Raw genomic sequence first — 20,512 nt, 5'->3', positions numbered from 1 at the left:
AGGAATACAATTTCATTTCTATATTTCATGAGGCATATAAAAAGAAAGATAATAAAAAGTTGGTCTCAAGAATATATGAAAGTATACAAGCCTCTAAAAATCACTCTGCATTATACATTCAACAAAAATGGGAGGAGTCAGAAACATGAATATCAGAAGAGACCTGGATAGAAATATGTGAGACACAGGCGACCACTGCAAATTCAAGATCTTTAAGAGAGTTCGGCTGGAAGAATGTGGTGGGATTTTTCATAACTCCTAAATTAACAGCACTACAAACAGGCACGCAGAGCTGAGGCTTCTGCTGGAGACACTGCGGTACCCCTATGGCTAACCACTTTCATGTGTTTTGGGCCTGTCCGAAAAGCCAGTCATTTTGGAGGGAGGTGTCAGCCGAGATAAATAAAATAATGGGGGTCGATTTAGATTTTTCTTTTGTTATTTTATATCTCGGACAGGTACCTGTTGAAGATTCTTCTGGCAAGTGGTAGGAAAGCCATAACCAGAAGGTGGTTGCAACCAGATCCTCCAACATTGAACCAGTGGCATGGGATCATTCAAGAAATGTACTGCATGGAGAGACTTTACCTTTTAACTTCAGGTGGAGAATTGTATGGATCGTGTATGCGCCTTGAATAGTGACATTTGGCTATGATGTGTGTGTATATATGTATGACTGTAAAAGAATATTTTGATTTGAACTAAAAACAAACATCCTATATCATGCTATACCAGTTGTTTTTATGACACTTCTATGGCGAACTATGAGATGACTTCCTTCCAGAAATGTTACTTACTATACCTTTTTATGACATACTATACCATTCAGTTTATGACCTTTTTTGAAATGTCAATTTCTAAAAATATTTTCTACATTTATCACTCAGACATTTTTCGACTTTCTATACCATGACGTTTTTATGAATTGTACTATTTTACTACTTCATATACCAAGACTCTCTTAATGACACACTTTAACTTTTATTGAGACTATAGTAGGACTTTTTTAAACATACTTTACTATGACTTATACAAAGAAACATACCATACTCTTATTTTTCTGACATACTATAACTGTGATTACTTGTATTTATAAGCAAACTATACTATACATTTAATGCCATGTCCATAGGGGCTTGGCCTGGGAACTGGAAGGTCACCAGTTCAAGTCCCCGAAAGACCAAGTGCCACCGTGGTGTCCCTGAGCAAGACACTGGTTACCTACACTGCTCCCCGGGCGCCGTACATAATGGCAGCCCACTGCTCCTAACACTAGGATGGGTCAAATGCAGAGACCGCATTTCGTTGTCCTAGTACTTGTACTCTGTGCAATGACAATAAAGTTGAATCTTTATCTTTATGTCCAACCAACAGTGAAGCACTTGAGGGTAATTATCAGAAGAACTATTTTTACCATCTGAATAATAAAAAGTTAAGATGATTAAAACAGAACGTTTAAAAACACCACATTGAGTGGGAACCAAACACGTGTCACTGTTAGGGCTTAAAGCCAGGAGTTGTTTGATGAAAGCAAACGTGGATGCCTGTTTGTTCACTTTTTATTGCACGATTCAACAGACATGAGATCCTGCACAAAGTGTTTCAGCACTGCATCAAGAAAAAAACCCATAAACATACAATGTCAGAGGAACTGTATGATATTTACAATAGATGCATCACTATTACCACTTATACAGTATGTACATATTAGTCTCTGGGTTACTAGAACAGTAGTTACAGGATGAAAGCCCTACTCAGAGGTTACAGCTCTACAGAGTTTACAGTGCTTACAAAAACAACTGGCTGGACTACATTCACTCAACACAAGTCAACGTTAGGATACGAAGGAAGTGGAAAAATACTCGTACGACACTCGCTGCACCCCCGGTCGTGATGCATTCACACGCCCCTGGGAAAAAGGAAAACACTTAAAAAAAACATACAAAAAAAAAAGGTGCAGATACGAAAAAACCAACAGTGTTCTCCTGTCACTTCTGTACAACTAAAAAGTGGATTTCTGGGAGAGGGTTGAGAGGAAAACTAAAGCACAGACAGTAACCTTAAGATGAACTGGCCACCTGTTTGTTGAACCAGATATTAAAGATGGAAAAAGGTTGATTTTCTTTACTATAAACATGATATGAAATAAAAGCGGTAGAAGAATTGCCCATAGAGACAAAACCGTCGTTAGCCCACCCCAAAAAAAGGGAACCCGATGACTCGAAGATGCAGACTTGAATATTAAAATGGTGAGACAAGCATCACCTCCACATTTTGAAGGGAAAAGGAAGAGCAAGCTTTTTTTTTTTTTCCAGCATCTTCTCGCTACATGCATCTTTAACGGATCAAATGTGCATCTGAAGTGGTTCAGAGCTCGGAGTATGCGGGCCCTTTTAGACTCGGCTCCATTTTCTCTAGTCTAAGGGACTTCATCACCTCAATTTTAAAAGGGCCAGTGTGCCGTTTTAAAACGGTTTAAACAGGATGCCGTTTGAGACTTCAAATCTCTTGGGAATAAAAACAATAGAGGTCTGTCTTTTAAAAGCTAAATCTACAGATCAAATAGGACTGATTTTACTATCCAAAGGCTCTGCAAGGTGACACTGGGAGGTCTCAGCATGTGTATGACATTTTTTTTAAAAACAACATATTAAGCTTCAGTCTTAGATCTCGATCAAAAAAAAAAAATCACTCGTATTCCTTCATGTTTCTGGTTTAGCAGTGAAGACCCAGTAGTGTTTTCGGTTTAAGGCGGCAGTTTAAGAGCGCTCTTCGTTCAATACTTTTTAGAACCCTTTCCGGACATGCAGGCAGCGCCATCGTTCAGCATCCTGATCCCTACATAAAAATAATCCGACTCTAAACGGTAAGACTGAGCTAAAAACAACAGGTTGTAAAGAAAGCAAACAAATGTCTAGGGTTAAATGTAACCTAACGAAACAAAAGGAGGTCACCTGAAGCCATAGTGTCCTGGTTTTACATCTGGCATATATACTATATATAAAAATAAAACGTTTGGGCAACCTGTGTGATGTTTTACACTGTTCCAGTAATCAGAATTTTGGTCTTAGATATACACATATATAGATATAGCTATAAAAACTCTGCTGATGATCTGTGCTGAGTGACAGGGGGGGGGGCTACAGTGCTGCTTGGTTTTACTTTCTGCTGAAACTCACTGCTTCCTTTAGTTGTAGTAAAATAAAAGAGTAAAAGGAAGACCATAAAAGGCAGTCGTGTTGGGAGATGAATGAGAGTAGAACTAGCTGTAGTTTTCTAACCTGCACTCTTGCTGCTTCGTGTTTTACCACAGATGGTTCGCCTCAGTGCAGAGAAGAGAAATAAACCTGAAGATGTTTTGAAAATAACAAACGTTTGAGGCCGCTGCCGAGCGTGTGAGGGATCAGCGGTTTTCCCTGATGAAGATGTACAGTGCCTTGGTTTTTGTGATCTTGAGAGACATGAGTAAGCCGGGTTTACATCTGTCCAGGAAGCATGTGTCAGAGTCACTTTTAGGCCTCTGCTGCTTTCCTCTTGGAGCCTTTTACTTTGGCGGGGGCTCCTCCTGCCTTCCTGGAGCCTTTAGCAGGACGGCCGCCGACAGTGGCAGTAGTAACGGTCGTTGTTGTCGCGTTGGTCCCAGAGTTGAGGACCTGATCCTGGGTGATCGTTCCATCCAGCTCCTCATGCTCCTGACAACACATCTGTCCCGTGGGGGGCCAGGGCCGCAGCACCCCCTCCTGGTGAGCCTTGCAGAAGGAGTTGGGACAGAGCTGGCAGAAAGCCTCCGAGGTTTTCCCGCAAACGTCACAGTGATGCCAGGGGCAATCCCAGCGGCCTGCAGGGAGAGGGAAGGAAAGGATGTTTAGAATACAGGAACCTGTATTACCCATGGTGAACACTGCAAGTACGTTCAATCGCTTCTTACCGAAGGGCCTCTTGGTGAGGTTCAGGCAGGTCAGGTGATAAGCCTTGCTGCACATCTTCTTGCCGCAGAGCACCAGCTGCCCTCCGTCCCCGCAGCGGAAACAGTCGTCGTCAGACTTCTTCTTCCCCTCCGCTTTCTTCCTCTTGTACTTTCTCTTCAACCGCTTCCCTTTGGGGTCGGCTGTCTGTCCGTTTGAGTTCTGAGGAAGAGACGCCAGGTTGGGATCACTTTGACTGACACGGTATAAATGTACAATTCACTACAGTTCAGGAAGTTCAGCTCACCTTCGGCCGATCCCCGAGGAAACCGCTGCAGTTTGGAGCTTCGCAGCGGCAGACCGTCTTCTCATTCCCGAGGCAGTCCAGGTTGTAATTAAAGGTCAGCTCAGTGCCTGAAGCAGAAATGATAACATTTAGACTCTTAATACCTGTTTGTAGATGTAATTATTCTTGTGAAAAAAAGCTCGAGTCAGTGGTCTCACCCTCTGGGATGTCGCAGACGGCGAACAGTCCGACCCTCGTGTCTCCGTTCACCGTCCACTTCTGCGTCTCACAGTTGGGCTGACAGCTGTGGTTCATGAAGCGGGAGTAGTTCCCCTTCGGACCCGCGTCAATGATCCGGTCCTTAAAAAGAAATAATTGCTTTAGTATTTTGTAAAATGTATTCCTACACTTTGTTTGACCAACATTACAACTTATGCATCACAGAATTCAGTCCAATCCTCTTTCAAAGGCTTCCTCTCAGGCTTACACCTATGGCCTGAGGCTGAGTTTGTATCTGTGGTATTGACTCCTGTAACGTTACAGTTTCCTAACATGCAACATTCCCAATGCAATACCATTCTGTTTCTCTGGCTCCCAGTAGAGATGGCTCTGCTACAGAGAAAGCAGCACCATGATACACTGCGGAGCAAATCCAATAAGGGACTTCTAGACTGTGGCACTCACCTTGTCGATGGTGAGCATGTAGAAATCAGTGATGTTGTTCTCGTGGGCGTACTTGATCCTCGCCCTGCACTCCTCCTCGTCTATCAGCTCTCCGATGTACTCGTTCACAAACTCGCCCTGTTGGAGGAGCAGAGCGGTGTTACAACTCAAACGTCTCCAGTCTTTTATTTTAACTTCAGGCTTCTGTTCCTCTAAAAAAACAACCTTTACACCCAACTGAAGTTTCTTTATGTGTTACTCAAAATGTAATTAAAAGTGAGTTCGTCTGTGAGCCCTTGGCCTTACCTTCTTGATGTCCCGCAGAGAGATCAGGCCCCAGCCTTTCCCAGGCGCCTTGATGATCTTGGTCTCCGGGTAGAGGCGTTTGGTGAAGTCCTGGTTGCAGCAGCGCTCCCCGCTGGGACACACCTGAGGGTGGCACTCGTACTGCAGCATGCGGTTCAGACACTCGGACTCAAACCCACACGGCCTGTCCACTGACGGCTTGCAGTTACACTTTGGGATCTCAGAAATGTCCGCAGTGTAGACCTGAACCTTACCGTACGGCTTGTTCACCTGAAGGCAGGAGAGAAAGAACCAATGATAACTATAAACGAAGCGCAGGTGAACGCCAGCGGACAGATCTATTAACGGGATGTTTGAACAAAGGAGGAAAGGGCAAACACTTTCAGATTTCACACCTTGATAAATTTATAAGGGGGGGGCTTTCGGCTGTTCTCTTGTGCTTCCTTGGCCTCTCGTTTGATTTTGATCTCCTTGAATCGAGCTTCAGCCTCCAGCAAAGCTGTGGAAGAAAGACAACGTACAGACTTATTAAATGCCATGAAAAATGAAACAATGCCATTTCAAAACTAACAATGAATAAATTAGAAAGTTAATGCTTTCCTAAATCTGCTTACATTCTATTTTGTTCTTCACTTCGTTCATGAGTTTTTAATCACAACATTTACCTAAAAAGCGTTTCTAGGACCTAGTGTGGATCTTTACCGTTCTTGAAGACTTTGCCGATGCCGGTCCTCTGGTGCTTGCTGCCTCGGTCCCCCTCCATGTAGGGAAACACTCGGCCCTGGTGAGTCCAGAAGTAATCCTTGGAGCCGAAGAAGAAGACGGGGAACTCTCCGATCTCATGGCGAAGGTGCTGGATGTTGGTGGGGATGCTTCTGGGGTGCTGGATCTCTGCGGGCCACCATCTGAGGAGGAAAGGAACAAGAATTAGATATTTATTCAGAGTCCAAATCCCAATACAGAACACAAACCATTTGGTGGAATTAAGAGTAGAAATCTGAATCCGGGATGAGTTTCTCTGACCTGTATGTTCCCAGTTTGACCCAGATGATGTCTCTGTATTTGGGTTTCTTTCCGGCCCGGCAGTCGTTGCAGAACCAGCTCCCATCAGGCATAGCGATGTTCAGGCAGTCGGGGTGGAACGCTGCCGGACAAGACTCGCAGCACAGCAGCTGCCCTCCTGCAACACAACATTTAAACATTTAGTTACAACCAGACGCATCAAAGCTGGCAAGAGAGCCCCAACTAAGGATCAAATCCCAAAAACCAAAGCCAAAGCTTACAGGGGAACTTAAAGAACTACGTTAGTATCGGTTTTAAGACGGAGAAGCTTGACACTTTTGCCTGATGGTTCTTGACACATTTTACAACTGGCTTTTTTTCAGGGTTTCAGTTTCACCTCACATGAACACGCCTGTGGTTCCAACTGAAAACTGAGGCCCAGGAACTGCTTGAGCTCAGCATCACGTTAGATTTTCAGTAAGCTGTATGTTGTTATAAACAGCTCCACAGCCAGCCGTTGATTAAAGAGATACTAATTATTCAGACTACACCTTGTGGCTACAGAGTCTCCTGACACTAAGCCTGAAATAAAGACTTAAATGTTTTAGTTTCCATCTTTTATAAAGTGCAGCTATTGTTGATTCTGACAGCACAACAGATCCCTGAAATGCTGTCTGGGTAAGTAGAGAAAAACGACATTCATTTATGGCTATTGGCCGTCATGCGAGAGAGAAATGGCAAACCTTTGGAGCAGACGAAGCACCAGCTGACGTTCACATGTGTGTGGTGCCTGTAGCCTTTCTTGGCACTGAAGTGGTTGGTGCAGATGAAGGCCGCGTTGGTGACCATCTCACTTCCCGCAGCCGCACACAGGTCACCGACGTGGTACGCCACGGGGCAGCGTAGGCAACGCATCAACTTCCCTGCAACAGCGAGACGAATACAGCAGATTAGACGGAGTCACCTTACTCAGGACAAAACGTTTCTGATAAAGAAAACGTGATGGATAAGGCCTTATGTTTAGGGTCTCATCGGTCTAAAAACGGGAGGTGACTGCATCATATTGCATATCAATCTTAATAGTCATATGCCTCCAAAAGAACTAGTGCATTTGATCCTTTACCTGGACCCTGACTGAACTGCAATCTCAGGACTAACATGAACTCCAAATGAAACAGAATGTAATCAGTATGAAGAGAAACCCTTAATGTGGGAGAGCCTCACCCTTAGTGGACTTCTGCTTGTTCCTGCAGCCGAAGTGGCAGCTGAAGCAGGCGTGCAGTGGACAGCGGAAGCCTTTGTTGTCGAACACAGCGAGGGGGTTGAGGCTGATGCACGCGTCGTGGTAAAACTTGCCGCAGTGCTGGACGTGGCAGCGACGCACTGTCCCATCAGACTGCTTACATTGGAAACATGAGTGAATCCCTGAGGGGAGAAACAGGGAGGGAAAACGTGTTAAACAACAGTAGGTACAAACATGCAACCTTATGTAATTCTGTTTTCACAAACAGTTACCAACTAACTCACCTGTGCTGCACTCCTGACACAGCAGCTTCTCGTCGGGTTTGACTGACGGACCCAGACAGGGGAGGTGAAACATCCCACAGCACTGACCCTCACAGGGAACCAGGTCCTCACCAGCCTGCTCACATACCTGCAGGAACAACACACAGATTGAGACATATGTGGGACATAGACTTTCAGGAGAGTATCTCCATATAAATTATTATATCCTACAGTAGATTATCCTGCTTTCATGACAGCATTTAGTAACAGGCAAAGTTGCATTTACACATTTAATTGGATTGAAGGACAGTGGGATACTGAAGACATACCTGGCAGACAAACTCTTTCTTCCGTTCGCCCTTCTTTATCCCGTCCAAGCTGTCAATCGGAGAATCAGGACGTCCTTCGCTCCCAGAACCCTGCAGCAAATAACGTGTGGTGGTTTTGAATACTTGAGACACAATTGTAAGACTTCTATAGCGGTATAGGAATTAACATTAACCTAAAGTACACGGTTTGAAACAGATCTGTCCACAGGTTTACTTGTAAATCTCAGGCTGATGTGAGGTAATTCTCTCACCTCGGGATCCGGACACGGGGACGTCCTCCTCTTCTTCGCCTTAGAGGGCGTGAGTTCTCCATCCGTCTTCCTTTTCCTTTTACGCTTTGGTTTCTCCGCGTCTTGGTTTTCTGTGAGAAAACTCGGGTTAGGAGTGTTTGGCGCTATAAATCACACAGGTTTCAGGTGTGAATTTAAAGGAGGGGCCCAGTAATGTTCTGCAGTATTGACTGAAAAGATTGTTTACCAGTGAGGAGCGCTGCTGCCTTTGTGCTTCTCTTCTTGGGTTCTGCTACATCTCTGTCCGGTTTCTTTATTCTCCTCTGCTTTTTTTCTGTGCCTTCTGTAGTCAAAGCCTGGGAAATGAAGATGCATTACTACACTGTTTACAAAGAGCATACTATCCATTTTGGGAAATAAAATCAGGTGATGTTTGTTTTTAAAAAAATGATCATGCATCATTTAAAAAAAAAAAAATGTTTACCGTATTTTCCGGACTATAGGGCGCACTGGATTATAAGGCGCACTGTCAATGAACGGTCTATTTTCGAAATGTTTTCATATATAAGGCGCACCGGACTATAAGGCGCATTAAGCGAAATGTTGTTACCTCCAGCGTTGTTATGCTCTATACCATAGTGAAGAGCAGCTGGGTATGTGACACTCTCTGAGGAAAGAGGAGGGGGAAACAGCGGAGCTGGAGTAATCCTTTTTTATTGTCTTCGCCGACAACGCAGCCAACCTGGCAACAACTTCACTTTCCCAAAACCACTTCTTCCGCACACACACGCCCACCCCGCATGTCGCTCTCCTACACACTCCTTTTCTACATGCCGTAAAACGGATACATATTATATAATTATTAATTATATAACAGAAACAAAACAGTCAGATAAGTCAGTAATACGTTCAGTTATAACACGTAAAATACGTATCATTGATTCATTAATGTTGAATTCTCTCCCAGCTGCACTATTCCCATGTTCTACTGCGTGACTGATAGCCTCAAGTTTGAAGTCCGCGTCGTAAGCGTGTCTCTTGACCGGTGCCATTTGGTGCAACTCCGTGACGCTCCTGACTACGGTAGCCGTAATGCTACAAGCGGTGCGGCTTTGTAGTTTACCAAAGTCGTTCTAAAACATTTTGACAGAGCGCCGTGAGAGCTGTGTACCACACAAAATCACTTCGAGGTCAGTAAGCACAACCAGAATTACCGTAATCCATATATAAGGCGCACTGGATTATAAGACGCACTGTTGTTTTTTGAGAAAATGTAAGGCTTTTAAGTGCGCCTTATAGTCCGGAAAATATGGTACTTAGTTTTTATTTCAGTTCCAGCAAATACACACATATTCCCACTTTTACAAACAACTGTATCAGCATATTTTATACAAGTAGAAAACGATTAAAGGAACTGAAGAGAAGAAGAGCAAATGTATATTAAGAAATCCAATTAAATAAATGAAGAAAAAATATATAATTAAGGAAATAAAGACATAAAAATAAAAGGTGCAGAAGGGGGTGGACGGAGGACTTGGGTGTTAATGTGTGTACTCATTTGCCAACACCTATGCCGCTACAAACATTGTTGGTTGGGAGGGCGTAGATACTGTTATGATCCAGAAGCTGTGGGGAGATTTGGATCAATTCACTGTATTAGTGTAGTAATGGCAGGGTTCCATCTTCTAATAAATATATCTGTTTGAAGTCTCAAGGAATATGTTATTTGTTCCATCTGATAGATTCCCTGCACCTTCTCAGTCCATTGATTGCATGTTGGGGGGGGGGGGGGGTCAGGTTTTAACCATTAATTGTGATACATTTAATTGCTGCTGTGAGCAGTATTTGGAAAAGACATTTCCTCGCTCTTCCATCGATGCCTCCAGGTATAACTCCTAATAATGCAACCTTTGGATCCTTTATGAATGGTTGATGAAACACTTCATTAAGGGCCTCAAACACATCATCCCAGAACGTTCTTAGTTGAGGGCATGTCCAAAAGATATGGGTATGGTTACCTATTTGCACACCACAATTCCGCCAACATTTATTTGAAGTTGTTGGGCCAATTTTAGCTGCTAATTCTGGAGTCCAGAAAAATATTGTAATTACCTTCCATTTAAATTCCCTACATGAACTAGAGTTGGTAACTAGATATTTCTTCCATCACATCCTGTGGTATATCTGTATTCATTGCAGTTTCCCATTTCCCTTTTATCTGTAGTGTATTATTCATAGTCATGCCTAAAAATATTTTAGATTTAGTAATCTTCTGATATTATCCCCGTAGTATCTTCCCTTTATAAACCCGGTCTGATCAGGGTGGATCATTTCCGTGATAATTCTATTGACGCGCCTTGCTAGAATGGCTGTTAGTATGCGTAGGTCTGTATTTAACAGTGATATGGGCCTATAGGATTGGCACGTGGCAGGATCTTTGCCTTCCTTAGGTATTACGACAATAGTCACATCTCTCCAAGAAGGAGCCAGGGCATGTTGGTAAGCTATTAGCAGTAAAGGTGATAATGTCTCTAAACTTTTTATAAAACGCATTGATTTAGCCGTCCGGTCCGGGACTTTTGTTGTTTTTCAATGTAGAGATTACATCTTGTATTTCTTGTTCCCTAATTGGTTCGTCTAGCTCTTTCGCCATGGGTTCAGAGAGCTCTTTTTAATTTGATGTCATTTAGAAATTGTGCCAATTCTTTATCATCTGTGCAGGTATCTGTGTTTTTATATAGGGACTGATAACATTTTGCAAAGGAATCAGAACTTTCATCAGGTTTTGTAAGTATTGCATTGTCAGACTTTATTTTCTGTACTATATTAGAAGATTGCTGCTTTTTAAGGCTTGATGCTAACAATCTGCGTGCCCTGTTACCATTTTCATAATATTTGTTTTGTAAACCTTAAATTGCCCTCGATCGTTTCGGAGAGTAGGCTATTCAGGTCCCTACGTGTTAGTTTAAGAGCGTTAAGTAGATTGGACGTTGGTGTTCTTTTATGTTGTTGGTCAAGCTGTCTTATTTTGTCTTCTTCTCTTTTTCTTTGCGCCTGTAAATGAGATAATGCGGCCCCTAACATATGCCTTGGCTCAGTCCCGTAGAATGAGGGGGGATATATTGGGCGAAAGATTTGTATCCAAGTAATTATTCAATTCAATTTTCACAAGGCTGGTAAATTCCTTATCGTTCAAAAGTGATGCATTCAGTCTCCACTGTTTGGTTGTTGACCTGTGACCTATATCCCATGATAAAGCAAGAGGTGCATGGTCAGATATAGTAATTGGTAAGATCTGTATTTCCTCAACCCTCTGTAACTCTGCTTTGGGTGTAAAAAAGAGATCTATTCTAGAATAAGAAGAATGTCTATGTGAGTAAAAAGTAAAATCCCTGCCCTTTGGAACTTATTTCTCCAAACGTCCACTAGGCCTGACTCTGTCGACAGATGTTTAAGCATTTTACTCATTCTAGAAGTTGGCGTTTTGGAGGAAGGTTGTCTATCCATAAGCTGTGACACAACACAGTTGAAGTCTCCTTCCATCAAAAGAATACCAGAGCTGTGCTGCAGAATTGTGTTAAAGATTGTACTAATAAAGCCTGGCTCATCCTCATTAGGAGCATATATGTTCATAAGAGTGACTTGTATTCCATCAATTAATCCATTTATCAGAATGAATCTACCCTCAGTGACCTTATGGACCACAGTTGATGCAAAGTTAACCTGTCTATGTATCAGAATTGAGATGTGATGAATTAAACACTTTATCTGCCCAGGACTTTTTCAGTTTTTCGTCTTCGATTTCCGATAGATGGGTCTCCTGCAGGAATGCTATTTGGGAGTTAGCTCTCTTTAGTTGACCAATGATTTTCTTCCTCTTTACAGGATTATGAAGGCTTTTGACATTATAGCTTATAACCTTAAGTGTCCCCATGACTCAAATTTTGAATGGGAAAGAGTATTTCATTTGGCTATCATTGGGGCGACGAGGAGGGAAGGCAGATGGAGAGCAGGAAATTGGGAGTGGGGCGTGGTATACAATATCAAGTGTGTATTCATACAAGCGAAAGTGGATGGGTGTATGGAGGCAAATATTTGCAGTATGTTAGCATGGGGGCAATGGGGTGAAGGTGGGCTGTCTGCACAAAATAAGAAAGAGAGAGTAAAAAATAAATATAAATAAAAAGGAATATGTATGGATGAACTTAAAACATTATACGATGCAGGATCCCTGGGGAACAGTGGGGAACAGTGGGGTCCCAACAGGTACTGAACACAAGATTATAGATAGCAAAAATTCTGCCATCATTAGTGTCTAAACAGACCTTTGGGACAAGGTCCCAAGCTGCAGCTGTGCGAGCAGGTTTTAGCAGTGCTCGCCTTTGCTAGGATGCAAAACCTAACAGAACAAATAAAGTTATTGCTTGGCCAATCAGGACCTGCAGGATCACGTAATAAAGTACAAAGATAACGACACCTAACCATAGCGTCTCAGTAGTTAAAGTAATTATAAATTATATAAAGTTATCAGTGGTAGGCGGTCTTTCTTCACAAGTTCACCTCTGAAATAAGGATACATACGATCAAGTCTCCATCTCAGTCGCTGGGATGACATAGTTTTTTTACATAGTCCATGGCCTTCGCAGCATCCAAGAATTCTTTCTCCTCGTTGTTGTGGGAGATCCGGAATCTGGCAGGAAAAAAGTATTCCAACGGACACCCCGTCTGTTTCGAAGCATCTTCCTGACGTCTGTGAAGGCTGCTCTGGCCTTAGCTACGTTAGCTGTGTAGTCTGGGAATATGGCGATTGGTTTGCCGTTATAGATGAGTTGGTTACTGCTGTTGCGAGCCCTCATGATATCCATGGCATCTCCGTCGTTGTGTAGTTTTGCGATGATTACGCACGGCTTGTCTCCCGGCTTCTTCTGTGTCAAACTGCGGTGTGAGCGTTCAATCCGGACCTCTTTGTCGAGCCGGAAAACCTCCGTAAGAAGTTTGGAAACTGCCGCGGGAGAGCTAGACCCCGGCTGCTCCTCAACCCCCATAATCCGGATATTTCCCCTCTTCATCCTCCCCTCCATTTCCTCACACCTTTCTTGTACGACTTGTACTTGCTTCCGGAGGTCTGTTACCGTAGTTTGTACAGTTACAACTTCGTCCGACCATGTTGACAATCCATTCTCCACGGCTTTCACATCAGCTTTAACACACTCTGATGTTAGCAATTTCAGCTCTCACTGCCTTATTACGCATGAAATTCCTGCCTTTAGGGAGGCGAGTATGTCCGCTTTAACCGATGCGATGTCCATGGCTAAGCTAGCTGGTATAGGTTGAGTTTGGCTGGAGTTCACCAGACTTTTTTGCCGAGCAGGAGTTGGGCCTTGGTTTGGACGAGCCGTCGTACTTGTATTTTCGTAAATTTGACGCCACATACAGCGAGATATTTTCCTCTCGACTGCGCTGTAACTTCTTAGTGATACGTTCTGAGCCTTTAACGCAGTTTGAAATTTAAGTGTCGTTAAAATATGGAATTATTAAAGATTCTGCAGGAGCCCCGAGAAAGACGTCTTACTCCATTTACCGTTCAGTAGCGCCCCATCATGCATCATTTTAAATATAGATTTTTGCCCATCTCAATATCAGCTATTACCTCGGGAACCTTACCTGTTTTTCAACATCTTTGGTGGTTTTACGTCTCTTTTTGGGCGGCTGAGCTGTATTCGCTGTAGCGTCTGTTGGTGGGATTTTAGGCATCCTCTTTCGCTGCTTCTTGACTAAACACAAACAAACATTTTTATTTAGTTTTTAAACCTTAACTTTGTCCTGGGATAACACAGGAAATGCACACAATATTTGTCCAGGCAGCTTTGAAAGTGACTTGAATAAATCCAACCAAACGTTGCTTAAGAAAAAGTCTAAAGTAAATTGCCACATTCTCCAGCTTTTGGACTCACTTAAATCTCTTTGGCTTTTTTTTCCAGTTACTCAATCACGACAGCATGCAACCAAACTATCGAACAGCATTTCGGATAAACTCTCTGCAATTCTAGTACCAAAAAGCATGTGCAATCAAGGTTGAATGGCTTACTTGGTTTTAACAGTCTCACAACAACATTTGTTTATACAATCAAGACACAAAATGCTTAAATTCACTGGTCACGTTAAGAGATAAATAAACCACTTGACTGTTTTCATGGCAACATGAGGCAATTCACAGATTCTACATCTCTAGTAAACTCATTCCAGCTAAGGTCAGATTTAACTCAGCAAAAGTTTCAACTTTCAACCAACCTGGAACTGAAACTGCAAGGGGGACTGGCTCTGAATATTGTCTGTCGAAGAAACCAGCTTTGAGTTCCTTTTCTTTACAGGGGCAGTTTTGTCCATTGCAGATTTGTTCCGTCTGCTCACGGTCTTTGTGGGAGGCAGAGGCTGTGGCTGCCGAGGTCTTCGCTTTTTCTTCTGAGGTACGACTGATTCAGCTTCTAGATCTGGTGCAGAAGTGGTGGGACCCTAGAAAGAAATCATTAAGAAATGTATTAAATGAAGCCACCCTAAAACGCAAACACTTTCCAAAACCCAATTATGACAGGATTACGGTTTTACATATTCACATTTAAAAACATTCAGAGTTTTTGACACATTGATTTTGTAATTGACTAAATATTTGTTCATATTAAAAGTTAAAAAGGTCAATCAATTGTGGGATTATAATACTCTATCACGCTGAAGCCTATATACTAAACTAGAATAAAATAACGATATACTAATTTGCAAAAAAGTGATGTACTCGGGTTATACAAGGCTAAACGGCTCTATCCAGTGTTTCATTTGCACTTCAGGACCTGGTTTTACTGATTTGGTGAATAATCCTGACCTGTGAGGCTGGCGGCGGATGAATCACATCTTTGGAAGAAAGTGTCTTTTTCAGCAGTACATTTTTTAGAGGGCCTTTGTTTGTTCTTCGGCTTCCTCCTGAGTTGAGTTTTTTTCTGGGTGCTCGTGTCTTTTTCTCTGTGGAAGTGCTTTCTTGGGATTGCGGGGCAGCTGTGGGGTCGTCGTCGGCGTCCAATATCAGGGAGGGGGGTTCTGGGCTGAGTCTCGATTCTGTCTCCTGGGCCTGCGCGTTGCTCGGTTGCTCTGGCTTCAACTTCTCCAGGGTGCAGGGATTCAGATGAGGACCGTCCTCATCATACAGAAATGTGAAGTTTGCGTTGCGCTCGTGCAGTGACATGCTGAAGGCCTCCTTAGCGTGAATGACACCCATGTTCCACTGAGCCTGGAATTTACGGGGCACAGAGGGAGCAATCTGCATGGCAGAGGGAGGAAGAGAAACACAGTTATAGAGGTTATCAGCCAGTACTTTTGTTTACTATCTTTGTGTTGTAAACATTTTGAATTTCCTGTTTGTTTGTGTGTAGAAAACAGAATGAAAGGCTGACTCGGATCGCTGTTTGTTTGATGCGTTTCAGGTTAGGCACATTGTTTTCCTTCCCTTAATTTCTTGAAATGTAATCACCAGAGGGAAGTTCGTATAAAACATTTTAGGGAAGTGCAAAGTTTTAATGTTGCAATTCTGTACTAACAACAGCACACCGCATCCTATACAGGCCAAAGTACAGGGGCGACGCACTAGAAGAAGCTAATTTACCTTTTTGTGGATGACACGGGAGGCTGGTCGTTTGTTGCGCTGGATAAGCTTGTCGTATTGATCTTCCCCAGTAAAGGTCACCATGTTTTTCTCAAAGATGTAGCCTCTCTCTGGAGCGTCTCCAAAATACTGCACATGGTAGAGGGGTCCATACCTGCTAGTGACGGCTAAAGATAATAATAAAAATCAAACAATTAGGAAGAACAAAAAGACACACACAAAGGATTAATACAAGTATTAAAACAAAGCCTTTTTGAGAAAGGTGGTGGAGACTGTTTCTCACCTTTCTGTTTCTGTTTGATGTGATTGTTGAATTCTGGGTCTGTGGTCACCATGCAAGGCCACCAGGGGTATCCTGACACTTTGGTCCAAACCAAATCACCAACAGAAAAACGGATCAGCAGAGGGGATTCTTTTTTATCCTCCGGCACTTCTGCAATGAGTTCAGCCTGCAGAATAGAAACAAAATTATCAATAGAGTAAAATAGAAACCAATCACCTTTTGTATTTTCTCCAATTTTAGACACATACAGCCATACAAGTACTTAATCGTTTCCAGTATTTACTATCAAACAGCAAACTCTGCAGTAATGCATTAAGGTTTAAGGACTTGTAAATGTATATTCATTTCCAACATGTTGAGCCTATGCTGAAGTTGTATTTACTTTATATTAAGCATATATTTCCTCAAGGTATGTGGGCATATATTTGAAAGTCAATAGATTGAACAAATGTTCTCTCAGTCAAACTTCACTGTGAATTCCACTTCCCATAGGAGGCCTGCTTCACTTTGTTTAAATTAACATGTATTACTCTTTACTTAGTTTAATATCATCCTAATAAGCACATTATTAGGTTTGTCTTTAAACCAGTATTAGCTAAGTGGATTGTGGTTCGTACACATGCAAAAGACCAACAGAATTTCTTCCATATGTTTAGTTTTTTGTAGATATACATCTTGTGCTTTTACACCTTTATTGTGATATTGGGATGACATGAAGTAAATGGCGCAATAGTAAATGGCTTAAAAGTAGGAATACAAGCCAAACCTTTTCAGCTGATCCATCTCCATCTACAGCCTTGGTGTTGTCAAGTGGCTCCACAGGGATAGCAGAGGAACTCAGGTGTGGTTTGTTAAGTCCCCCCCTACTTTTCTTTGAGTCATGTCTCTTTTCAGGTCCTGATAAAGTACCTTCGGTGGCTGTGGCCAAACTGGTCCCATTGGCACACCATGGCTCAAACAGCGGCTGCTGTTCCTTCAGGTCATGTTCAGTATGAGGAGTGCAATTGTGTTGATGGGTGCCATTCGCAGTTGGGGCTTCAGCACCCTTAAGAATAGGTGGGTCTGGTGCACAAAGCTTAGGCAGCGTGTCTTGGTCTCCATTCAGCATAAGGGAGGTGAGATCTTTGAGCCTCTCGTGGCTATGGTTGATATGATTGTGGCCAGCCATCTTCTGAAGGCCATCTTGTAGTGTGGCGGCTAGCTGGGCAGCAGCTTTGTCCATTAGTAAAGCAGGGTCACTGCTCATGTCCCCCCCTCCTTTCCGTACACTGAGGGACTCTGGCGGCTGCTTCATGCTGATTGGGCTGGCTGGTTCTGGCATTGAAGGCAGGGAGCTACCTTTGCTGTCCATCCCATCCAACCCCCTCCAGGCTGACTACAAGGTAGGACAGAAAGTTCTTAGCACACAGACAACATAGAAATATCATAAAAAACAACTATTTGTGCTCTTAATTGTGCATATTTGTAAAATAGTATTCTGGGATATGAACACCATCAGCATAACATTACATATTTTACAAAATGGCACTCACTTGCGCCAGCAGAACATGAACAGAGAGCTTGGAGGCGACTGAGAAAACTGCACCTGTCACGGAATGTTCTAAGCGCGTCGTCTTCAATGTTTAAATAAGAAAGTCGACTCATACCATGACCATATGTCAGGAACAACAATGCATAGTATAGTAAAGTAGTGCCTCAATGAAATCCAAAGCTACTGGTTGATCACAACGATGAAAATGTGAACTAAGTCAAGTTATTCTCGATTAGATCCATGCATACGAACAAAAAGCATAGTGCTTGCTGAAAGCCTCTTACCACGACAGTGAATAACTTGGCTTTCTCCTGGGAAAGGACCAGCTAACTGCTAGCTGATGCACAGCGGTGTGAAGAATGCAGGAGGCTGGCTGCAGTCTCCACCGCATGCAGCGAATGCCCAATGAGTGGGAGGCTAGCTGTGCTGCCGCCGTATCACCGGCTAGAAAAGCCGCGGAAATGAAAGCAGCTGACAAGTCAGAGTATTGCGAATGGGGTGCGAATAATTGATGGATTTCAATGTATCCCACATCAGTTAAAAACTAAACAGTTTACATGGTGGATCAGTAGGAGTGTATTGTTAATAAGCTGAACATTACGTCACTTGTAATGCAAAGGCTGTGTACAGTAACATTAATGCAAGCATGTTTTACATTCTAACGTTAACTGACAAAAACGTTACAGTGTCCAACGTGAAATGTATCGTGGCAGCAGATGCACAGCAAGTCATCTACAAAACAGGGCTCCGACTATAATCTGAAGAGGCAGCCACGATGTGGGAATCTCATGGATACCATCCATGGACAAGCGTTTTCCCGTACCGCACAACCGCATCTCTGTCATAGCTAGTCAGCCATTACGCCGCATTCCAGCAAATAGTCAAAGCCGCTTCCCAAACATGTAAATGCAGCCACCTACAAACTTCCGTAGTAAAACAAACGAGTGAATAAATAAACACAACGGTGTACGGCTGGACGTAGCGTTTTAAAACGCGTTGCAATTATTTGCCTGGTGTACTCACTTTGCAGGCGCCATGACAGCTCGAACAAACAAGCTAACGGTGCTAGCCGAAGCTAACAAGCTTACAGTCAAATTGCCCCAGTGTTAGCACAGTAAGCTAGCATTCAAGCTAGCAGGTCCTCTCTTGCTAAAATGGATGGTCCGGGCTAACAAGTGTACTCGCGAAAAACTAACGCCGGCTATGGTCTCCAGGGTTGACAATAACATGAAAGATGTTCTCTTTGTGGTTACCTGTTGAATATCCTCTCGGCCGTTATAGTAGATAAATGTCCGTAATCATCCTTGAAAGCAGAGGGATTTCATTCAAGTCGAATCAAAAGCTTGCGGGAAACTCAAAATCTCCGGCCAACCAGCGCGAAAAATACTCACTTCCGATTGGTCGGCAGTAGAGCGAGGCTCCAACCGGTCCTTTCAAAAAACCCAACCGTAGGAAGTAGCTGCCTGACCCGGTGTCTCCATCTGTTTTCACATAATATCACAACGTTTACCTTATTATTTAATACTCAATATGATCGCTGTAATAACGTAAAAGAGCTGACTACTAACATATGTCGTTAGCTGTATAATTTTATTGCATAAATCACCCTATTTTCTGCTACCATATCAGCATTTGGCCTACATTAAAAAAAGTGTGAAATATGTAAAGTAAAAGAAAAACATTTAATTACTGCTTGTTTGTTAAAGGATATTGCCACTTTATAAGCTAATTACATTTTAAAATGAAGGGGTTAGATGACATAACAGCTGCCTTAATTGTATTATTCCCACTGATTTATTTTGTTTGTTGTAAAAAGTTTAACTTAAAGAACGAGTAATATGGAGAATAACAGGTATATTACATAACCAGAACGAACAAAAACTCAATACAAATAGCAAATTAGATTACATATTAAATTAGCCATACTGTATCACATACTCTTCTTATTTGATTAACACAGGGAAATCATCAAGTCAGTCACAGTCTTACTTAAGGAAAATTATCCTACGCTTTTCTAAGGCAATTGTTGCTATAAATCTCTGACCGTTTTAATGCAATGTCTGTATACTAAAGTCGTGGTCTGCTAAGCTTTACTTTCTAATGTTCGATTCCTTAGGGTTAATTCATTAGGAGTGGATTGCTGTCCTTTGTCTTAATTAAATAACTGGAAGCCAGACGTTAATTGAGGCCCTATAATTACATTTGGATCTTAATGCCTCTTCCTGGTATTGCAGTCATTGCAGAGCACAGACTCACATGCGTCCCTGCTTCTCTTAAATAATGTAAAGTAAATGCAAGCTGCTGTACCAACAGGGGAAGCTAAGTCTGAAATTAACTGAATTAATACAGACCACATCCGGCAGCTTTTGCCTTTCAAAATAAAATCCATTATTCTTAATGGAATTTTCCATTAAAGGTGCAAGACGTGATGAATGATGACCTGAACATGTGGACATTATATCACATAGATATATTTAAGTGTACTTTTGACAATAACTGATTAATTCAGATTTTTTCTCTTGATTGTAAACGTACTATTTTTGATTAGGGCCATGGTTGGGTTGATATTTAACAAAGCACAAGGACAACATGGGAGAAAGGCCAGGCTGTGTTTAGGTAAAACGAGAAAACCGAAAATGACTTTAACACAATGTTTGCATGCTGTGAATTACACAATTAAATAGTAGTTTCCTGAATAACTCAGTATGCTCTTAGGTTTGTTTTACCCAATCTACCTAAAATTGTTTGTGACTGGGATTTTTAACTTTAGTTGCCAGTCATTTAGACCTTCCCTGATCCAAAAGTCAAAATTCAAGATTT

At 42.4% G+C, this 20,512-nt stretch overlaps 1 protein-coding gene across 1 annotated transcript; it reads right to left on the bottom strand.

Moving 5' to 3' along the window:
- Positions 1 to 1,545: 1,545 nt before the first annotated feature.
- On the bottom strand, positions 1,546 to 18,746 carry nsd2 (nuclear receptor binding SET domain protein 2). Its single transcript, XM_063909704.1, is given in 23 exon segments — positions 1,546 to 3,838; positions 3,929 to 4,127; positions 4,213 to 4,319; positions 4,410 to 4,551; positions 4,876 to 4,992; positions 5,161 to 5,430; positions 5,556 to 5,659; positions 5,863 to 6,065; positions 6,184 to 6,340; positions 6,906 to 7,085; positions 7,387 to 7,587; positions 7,690 to 7,816; positions 7,998 to 8,087; positions 8,249 to 8,358; positions 8,475 to 8,583; positions 13,892 to 14,001; positions 14,519 to 14,554; positions 14,557 to 14,740; positions 15,105 to 15,536; positions 15,879 to 16,045; positions 16,162 to 16,327; positions 16,928 to 17,536; positions 18,716 to 18,746. Coding segments are annotated over 22 exon segments (4,122 nt in total). The 5' UTR covers positions 17,513 to 17,536; positions 18,716 to 18,746; the 3' UTR covers positions 1,546 to 3,512.
- Positions 18,747 to 20,512: the final 1,766 nt, after the last annotated feature.

This window comes from Eleginops maclovinus, chromosome 19 (assembly GCF_036324505.1).
Source record: "Eleginops maclovinus isolate JMC-PN-2008 ecotype Puerto Natales chromosome 19, JC_Emac_rtc_rv5, whole genome shotgun sequence".
In the NCBI taxonomy this organism is placed as follows: Eukaryota; Metazoa; Chordata; class Actinopteri; order Perciformes; family Eleginopidae; genus Eleginops; species Eleginops maclovinus.
Note: the sequence above shows the minus strand (reverse complement) of the source record. Positions and strands in the feature narration are given on the sequence as shown.